This window comes from Oryzias melastigma, linkage group LG3 (assembly GCF_002922805.2).
Source record: "Oryzias melastigma strain HK-1 linkage group LG3, ASM292280v2, whole genome shotgun sequence".
NCBI classification, from domain to species: Eukaryota; Metazoa; Chordata; class Actinopteri; order Beloniformes; family Adrianichthyidae; genus Oryzias; species Oryzias melastigma.
The window spans coordinates 34990671-34999477 of NC_050514.1; the positions used below are offsets into that span (position 1 = coordinate 34990671).

At 47.7% G+C, this 8807-nt stretch overlaps 1 protein-coding gene across 1 annotated transcript in view; it reads right to left on the bottom strand.

Moving 5' to 3' along the window:
* Positions 1 to 8807, bottom strand: part of fhod1 (formin homology 2 domain containing 1) — a 35330-nt gene that overhangs the window by 17782 nt on the left and 8741 nt on the right. Inside the window, exons 4-11 of the mRNA XM_036217469.1 lie at positions 5658 to 5725; positions 5076 to 5181; positions 4350 to 4444; positions 2733 to 2844; positions 2525 to 2619; positions 1227 to 1370; positions 371 to 726; positions 67 to 174 (exon numbers count right to left, since the gene is read on the bottom strand). Coding sequence (XP_036073362.1) covers positions 67 to 174; positions 371 to 726; positions 1227 to 1370; positions 2525 to 2619; positions 2733 to 2844; positions 4350 to 4444; positions 5076 to 5181; positions 5658 to 5725 — 1084 coding nt within the window. The remainder of the gene's footprint in view (positions 1 to 66; positions 175 to 370; positions 727 to 1226; positions 1371 to 2524; positions 2620 to 2732; positions 2845 to 4349; positions 4445 to 5075; positions 5182 to 5657; positions 5726 to 8807) is intronic.

Here is an 8807-nt window from a genome sequence, read left to right on the forward strand (position 1 = left end):
GGGCAGTAGCAGCCCGTCAGCGGCCCGTCAGCGGCCCGTCAGTGGGCCAGTTTCAGTGTTACAGACCTGAGGTTTGTGGAAGGCTCCTCAGAGACTGAGCTGGATTTGGAGAACAGCCTGGACTTCCTCTTCAACCCCAGAACTGACATGTGATGACTAAGGAAAGAGCGACTCCTGGTGGTGAACGGCACCACGGCAGGGGCAGAACAAAAGAAAAGGAGGGTAACACCACTGGTTAGATTCAGAGACAGTTCACCGCCACCACGAATCAGAGACAGAGTGAGCAGAGGCCGGTCTGGGACCAGAAGATTTGCAGCTAATCCTCAGAGGTTTCTCCAGGTGTCGGTTTGTACATACGGACAGAACTTACGAGGACTTCTTGCCCTGATCTGGGGGGACACTGCCGTTGGGCTGAGGGGGCAGGGGGGAGCTGGTCCTGGACCCAGATGGACTGGAGGAGGAGCTACCGGGGTCGGAGGTCAGCGGCGATGAGGTCCGGCTGTCGGGCCCGGACATGTAGCTGGGGGAGGAGACTGTGACGGACGAGGGGGTGTTGGAAAGGGAAGGGGACAGGGGGGTAAAGGGGCTGATGGGGGACAGCAGGTCCGGCGCGTTCTGACTGGAGCGGCGGCTCCGGCGGCCCTCCTGCTCGCCGGCCTTCCTTTTTTCTTTCCGTAGGAGGGACGAGGTGTCCTCCACGTCGCCGTCTTCATGTCGCAGAGCGGTCTGCACACACGCCAGAACCCAAAGATCAACAGGTTACCATGGTAACTGCACTGATGCATTTCAAAGGTCTGTCAGTGGAAAAACGGCTTTAGGTTTAACGTAGTGTCACGATAAAAAGAACTTTGACCTGCAAAACAGTTTAAATTTTAACAGAAACTGTTTTAATTCATAATAAACAAAAAGCATCGTATTAATTAAGAGAACAAAAGATTTAGGAACCAAAATAAAATTACAACAAGTCTAAAATAAAGAGTTAAAATGAAGCACCATTAACAGATCTTTTAGCCTCTCTAACATCACGTTTGTGACAGAAATGTTACCCAAGTAGGCCAACGTATTGGTGACGTTAAGTTATGAAATGGAAGAAACCGGTTGGCAAAAAACTCAGACCCTTCAGACAGAAACACCCATCTCCACGAGTTCCTCAAACATCTCGTTGGTGTGAAGCTCAGCCAACCTAGAAGCCACGCTTAGCGTCTGGCTTCTGTTGCCGTGGTTACCTCGTAGGTGGTGAACTGTGCCCGCAGGTCCGGCTCCGTCCCCAGTCTGTTCAGGTGTTTCTGGATGATGGTCTCCATCCCCAGCTGCTCCAGGCAGTCGGTCACATCATAGAAGGAGTCCTGGTCTGGGAGTACGGCCAGAGCCTGGAATGAAAACTCACCTGTCACGTTCTTAACGAGTTAATCTCACTGTGAAGACCTCAAAAATGAACTTTGTGCCTCAGCACGCCAGATACATCTCTTCCTGTTTCAGTCTGATGCTCACCGTTCTGGAAATATACGTATTTAGAGCACAAACTATCAAAAACATCCCAATATTTTCACCCTTTATTCTGCGTCACAGCAGGACCAAATATCAGGTACAAATACTACCGTTTAACCATTTCTGCTGACGCTAAAAAGGTGCTAAAAGTTAGCATGCTGCGTCAGCTCCAGCTACAGCAAACGAGTCAATTCTACCAATTCTCTCTCTGTCTCTCTCTACCACAATTCTAATCCGCTTTGGCTTCAGTTGTTCGGACTCATGTAAACGAGGAAAACAAGGGAAAGAATTGGCAGAAGAGAAATACATAAATTCTCTGGTTTGTCTGTTTAAATGTCAGTTCTGGAAAACGTTCCATCTGTGGAGCCTGAACACAAAAACACGCATTTCCTGCTTAGGACGAACTTCAGACGAGAACAAGAATTAACGGTTCGGACGCAGAGAAAAGCGCCGCTGAAGAATGGTCTGTTAAAATAACGATCATAGCGTAAACCACCTGACCGGACAGGGCGCCAAAACCCGACTCACACCTTAGGGCGGGGCCAAACAGGATAAACATTTATGGTACACACTAAAACTACATTTTAAAACTTAAAAATGTAACTTTTTAACGGGGACTGAACTTCGGGACTCGGCTGGTACCGGTCCTGATCCGTGTCCGGTACTGGGTTAAGGTTAAGATACTGGTGGGGTGCACATCTCGGTACAGGACCGGTACCGGTTCGCAGTCTGGAGGTCGGGCAGCCCGGGTTCAATGGGAACAGCGAGAACGTCAAAAAACGCCGAGTTGCGGAAACTCAAGACGTGAATTTTTCACGTGGACGGGTCGTTAACGGCGAGTCAATGTGTTACCAGCACAAGATAACATCGGGCCGTTAAAACAAAAGGATAAAATGAGCTGGAGGGCCCGATTTAAATACTGCCCCGGCTGGACCCGGCCCGCGACAGTCTAAAAGGCTCTGGCGGTTCGAGGAGGGCGAGTCCTTCTGCTGTCACCGGTACGGGTTCTGGTACCAGAGAAGAACGTGGTCATTACCTTGTTGATGAGGGTCATGGTTAGCATGAGCAGCTCGGCGTCAGCTCCATTTCTCTCGTGGAGGATATCCATGATGAAACTCCAAGGCTTTGCTTCTGCAACACAAACACACACATGTACGAGCGCGCGTACGAGCGCGCGTACGAGCACGCGTACGAGCACGCGTACGAGCACGGTGAAGCTGCAGTAGAATCCGTTCCGGTCGTACCTCTCTTTCTGTCGACCACATGGATGGCCTGGATGAGCAGAGGACTGTTGGACTCTGAATACTCCACAAACACGATGAGCAGCTTCAGAGCCGTCTTCACCACCAGACGAGACTGAGGACACAAACATGCGGCTGCATCACCTGTCTCACCTGGACAGCTGTTTATGATCGGGGATCAGACACTTTCTCCAGATCGTTTTCTCTTAAGGTTTAGCCTGAGTGTTCCATCCTCCACCTGCAGCTAATTACCTGGATCAGGTGAGTTCCACCAACAATGAACTGAAGAGCAAAGAGAGTCCTAACCGCCTGAGACTTCACTCAAAGACATGTTCCATCAGTACTCATTAGAACACTCTGCTCCCGAATAAATAAGAGTTCATTGTAAAATCATTAATGCTACTTTGTACAAGAATATATGTAAAGTTGTGAATCCAAATCAAAGTATTTGGTGATGAATTCCTCTTCGGTCATAAATTCCACCATGACTGACGTCCAGACTTGTTTCTCAGCAGCCTGCAGGTGACACTGATCTGCAGATCTTAGCAGATAATCAGCTTGTCGTCACGCAGACTTTGTACCTTAACTTGTATTCGTCTGCGATGAACAGATGTCGTCTGGAACGTTTCTCTGCTGCTCGACTCTGACCTCATTTAGTTCTTTTTCATAACAATTTTCTCCTATTGAGCCGATTTATGATATAATTATTACGTTATTGCTTTAGTCATGAACCTTGAAATAACATTTCATCATCTGGACCGAGTGATTCAGGTCATGTTTTCACTGTTGGCGTGCTCAGTATTTAGCAGTTCAACCGTCAGAGCTGTCAGTGACAACAGAAAAACAGACTCGGAACTATCACGACTCTTCCACCACAAACGGATCCGACAGATCTGTGAAGAGGAGCAGCTTTGTGAGAATGCTACAGTCCTTAAAGTGTTGCATTCTGGGACGACCGTTTGATTTATGTTCATTGTATGAATACATCATTATTGTAAAATGTTCCATATTGAGGCAAAGATGATTTAGTTCACTTCAGAATTATGTTAATTGTATAAACATTTGAAGAGTTACAGTGAGTCTAAGAACTTTAGCTACAGTTAGCTAAAGCTAAAGCTTCCGAGTCGTAAACAAAGGAAAAACATGGTAAAAATGGTAAATGGTGTAGACTTGTATAGCGCTTTCTACCCTCCTTTGAGGGACAAAAGTGCTTCACAGTCACAGACCCATTCACCCATTCACACATTCACACATTCACCCATTCATACACACATTCACCCATTCACACATTCACCCATTCACCCATTCACACATTCACCCATTCACACATTCACACATTCACCCATTCACACATTCACACATTCACACATTCACCCATTCACACACCGAGTGAGGAAGTCCCTGATTGGCTGATACTGTCGGGCTGGAGGCCGAAGCGTACGATTGGTTTGCTCTGTAGCGTCTCTCTCTCTCATACAGTGTCAGGAGGGACGAGTTTTACCTCAGGATGGAAGTTTGACCAATAATCTGACATTTGATCCGTAGCACTAGAATAAAGCGAAGTGTAATCCTTCCGGATCTGACTGCAGTGGTACGAGTACCTCCAGCTGAAGCACTCACCAGACTTCCTGTCAGCGTGTAGAGCCACTGCACCGTCTCGTTGTGGCTGATGACTCCATTCATGCCGTCCACAAACAGCACGATCTGGCTGAGGGCTGAGAGGAAAGACACGCCAACGAGGTGCAAGTTACTTCCAAACTGTAATAGATTACTGTTATATTTGCTGTAGTTTTTATTGACAGAAGTGATTCCATACTTGACATTACTGTCACAGATGCTGATGCTCCTACTTTACTTGTCTGCAGAAGTCGACCCGAACGGTCTAAAGGAACCGAGTATTTCCTGCTAAAGTAAAGCTGACCTGACGTCGTCATCACCAACAAAACGCTTTTTGACAACCTGAAGCAAAGACGAACACCTGGAGGACCGACCCGAACAAACAGAACCTCTAAAGAGGTTACAATAATAACAAGTTTCTCTCGTTTTTTTACTCGTCAGTTTTGTGGTTTTTCTGTTTGAACATGTTTGTTTCGATACTCGAGTTACTGAACATGTAAAGGATCAAATACTCAGCAGTACTGTGAAGTATAAAACATCAAGTCTGTCCTCTTCACCAGGAATCACTGAATCTACAAGCTTCTATTGACGCGTCGAAGTCCGAACGTTCAGGCAGGAGTCCGCTTCACTCTGACCAGGAAGTCCCAGCAGACGACCTCTGACCTCTGCTGGCTGCTTGTGTTCTAACATCTGTAGCTGGGTTAGGTGGGTTTCCTGATGGAGGCTCACCTCTCAGGATGTAGTTCTGGTAGTTGTGGTCGGCTTCTGCTCCGACTTTGATGAAGCAAGTCAGACCTTCAGACGCAACGAACTCCGGGACCAGGTCTTTGTCATCCTAGAGAGAACAGCAGTAAACCCATGAGGGACGTCCTGAGACAACAACACAACAATAACAACAAGTACTAAAACAAGGAGGAACAGAGCAGAATGTTGAGGATGATGATGAATCTGTGACCCAGATCTGAATCTCCATCAACACCAAAACAGAACCGAGAGCCTCCTGAGCTCAGAGGAAGGAGAGGTGAAGGTTCTTGTCCTGATCAGAACCTTTAGAGGGTGATCTGGTTCACTGAAGAACAGGTATAAACACTAAACTTCCCTTAAGTCACTGAAAAAAGCTTCTTGTGAGGGGAAAGTCCTGAGCAGACTTTGTTTTTGTTTGGGTTCTGGATCAGCTGATGAGGTCAACACAGTTACCACTGGAGGTCAGCCTTCCCTTCAGTGATCTTTACCGACTGGTTCAGTTCGTCCAGCAGAAGGTCAGGAGGCTTCAGCTCATGATCTGATCTGGCTGTGCTTCTGCAGAATTACCTGGAAGAGCTGCTTGAGGGAGAACAGAGCCCTCCGCAGATCGGGACCGTGGGAGTTGTAGAGTTTCTCTGGAACAGAAGAAGACGGACAGGAAGACTGAGCGGCCTCAGACCAGGTGATGACATCACAGATTCTACAGGGGGAGGAGCCTGCAGCTGAAGTAGTCAGAGGAAAAGGCAGAGACGCCCGAGAGCAACACAGATGAACTTCTGACAGCTCTGCTTCCAGGTATCCACACCTGAGGAGGGGGAGGAGTCAAAAGAAAGCTACGATTTCTCTGAGGAGCCGCAGCTTCTGGATCAGCGGTTCCTGAACCTCCATGAGTCTGGAGGGAGAACACCAGATGCTGTTTCAGATCACGCTTGTTTTTAATCAACATTTAAGTTAATCAGATCATCACATCCGGACTTTTTCTGTTTCAACAACGTCTGTGTAAAAGTTCAACATTTGACCGTAACGTTACAGAACAGAAGCGGTTTCCATGAGAAGTTCTTCTGCTTCACGATCAGCATCAGAACGCTGCAGCGACTGTTAAAAAATCATTGATGAGGCATGTTTGTGCCGCCGCCTGACGAGGCTTCGAGTTTCTCCGACAGCATTCCTGCAGACGACAAGTGAAAATAGAAAAGGTGCCGGAACCGGTTTGACCCGTTTGTCCTCCAGAACATCAGCGGGGTCGAGACCGGAGCTGAAATCTGCGCCACACGCATTCAGAAGAGATAAAGAAGCAGACAAGCGGGCAAAACGAAAGACTTTTGCTTCTAAAAGCAGCTAAAAACACTTAAGGAGCCCCGGATAGACGCTGAGGCTGTGCGGGAATCCAGCGGGTCGGAGCGGGTCGGAGCGGGTCGGAGCGGGTCGGAGCGGACCCGCCCACAGTCTGACAGAGAGAATGAATGCAACAAAAACACACAAAGGGTTTCTTCACTATAACCCTAAAATGAATCAGAGCAAACCAATTCTGTTAAAGGATTCATTTAAAAGAAGAATTCAGCAGAAAAACGAAGATATCAGTTAAAAAGGCTAAAAAAAATCCAAACCACTTCAATGTTTTAAATCAGTCTGATTCCAAAAAGAAGAAAAACTACTAAACCATAAAAATGTTGCTTTAAATCCTAAACTTTTACCAGAGAAAGTGTTAAACAATAGAAAAATGCTATCAAATATAGTTTGACTGATTACTTCTTTTTCAATAGGTTAAAAAAAGAATCTGAACAGAAAAATCTTGATAAAAGCTGAATCTAAAAATCTGAATTGACCTCTGGACCTGCTGGAGCCTGAAGGAAGGCTGTGCAGCCGAAGGATGGTAGAACCGGACCGGAACCGGAACCGCTTTGATCATCACAAACGGCTGAATGTGAGGAAACGTCTTTGTTGTTCCAGCTGCTGATCTTTGAGCTTTCATGGAGTTATGACTGAACCGGGTCTGAATGGGACAAAACAACAGAACTTTTTCCTAAACGATCCAGATAATCACCGTCCATTAACAAGAGGGAACAGGAAATGACTTTTTCAAACAGGAAGAGGCGGGAGTCAAACCTTTTCCCCCCAAATAAACTAAGACACTATTTACAACCTGCAGATTCTGAGGTTGTTTCTGCACAAACATCCGTCTGAGGAACCGGATCCTTTCACAGAACCAAAATCAGGACTGAGGTTCTGTTTAGATTGTTAACGGAGCCAAAGGATTCCAGGTGATGGAAAAGCTGCAGACTGTCGTCTCCTACCGGAGTCCTCATTCATCCAATCAGTCCTGGTCGGTTTCAGACTCTGATTAGTAAACAGGAGCTGCAGACGGAGCTGCAGACGGAGCTGCAGACGGAGCTGCAGACGGACCTGCAGACGGAGCTGCAGACGGACCCGCAGACGGACCTGCAGACGGACCTGCAGACGGACCTGCAGACGGAGCTGCAGACGGAGCTGCAGACCGACCTGCAGACCGACCTGCAGACCGACCTGCAGACCACCTGCAGACGGACCTGCAGACGGACCTGCAGACGGAGCTGCAGACCGACCTGCAGACCGACCTGCAGACCGACCTGCAGACCGACCTGCAGACCGACCTGCAGACCACCTGCAGACCGACCTGCAGACGGACCTGCAGACGGACCTGCAGACCGACCTGCAGACCGACCTGCAGACCACCTGCAGACCGACCTGCAGACCGACCTGCAGACGGATCCTCTCAGCTGTGATGGAGTCATCGGTCCACCTTAAGAAGTTCCCCTTTGACCCTCCCAGCAGAGAGCCTCCGTCATGGAAACGTGTCGTCAGGTTTTGTCTATGAAATTCCACAGAAATGAGCGACAGAAATAAAGAGGAAGAAGCCGAGAAGGATGGAGGATGACTCCTGTTTATGCTTCCCAGACAGGAAGTGAGTCGATAAAGTCGGAGGGGTATTTCCTGTTATTCCGGCTGCAGCTGCAGAAAATCTTCATGAAGATCTTTGATCAGAGAAACTGCAGCTGAACGTTTAACCATCAGGATCAAACGGATTGAAGTTCACCAAAACTCTGCAGTCAAAGCAGTTTGTTAGTTTCCTGTTTGAAACCGTCAGATGTTTCACTGATCAGCTGATCGTCCAGCAGATTCTAATCGTCAAGTTACCCCCCCCCTGGTCTTCTGGGGGTGATGGCACCAAAATGGAAACTTTACTCAGTTTGATGGTTTTTGAATTTAGCTTAAAACTGTGTGACGCCCCCAAACCCACCAGACCCCAACAGAGGACCCTGATCTGAGAAAGAACATAGTCCGGACCAGAACCTTGGAGCAGGGTCGGCTGCTGTAATGGGGTCACTGGTGATCCGTGATCGTCTGCGATCCACGATCTGCTCCGTGATCATAAACTCTTCCACAAAATATTTTTGTCCTTAAACTTATTTTAGTAAAAATCTGGAGCCAAAACATGAAAGTCGTACAGATTTGAAAGTCTTTGTTTAGATGTTTATGAACCTTCATTCTGAACGTCTTTCATTAAAGTAGAACGGCTTCGCTACAGATTTGGACCATGAGGTTTGAGAAGTCCCGCCCCCTCAACACAAAAGCTCCGCCTCTTCCTGCTCACAAGTGACATCCTTTCACCGTTGACTGTATAACTAGGACCTGGACATAAGTATTGAGGTCCACCAGAGGTCATGCCTGACCATCAGG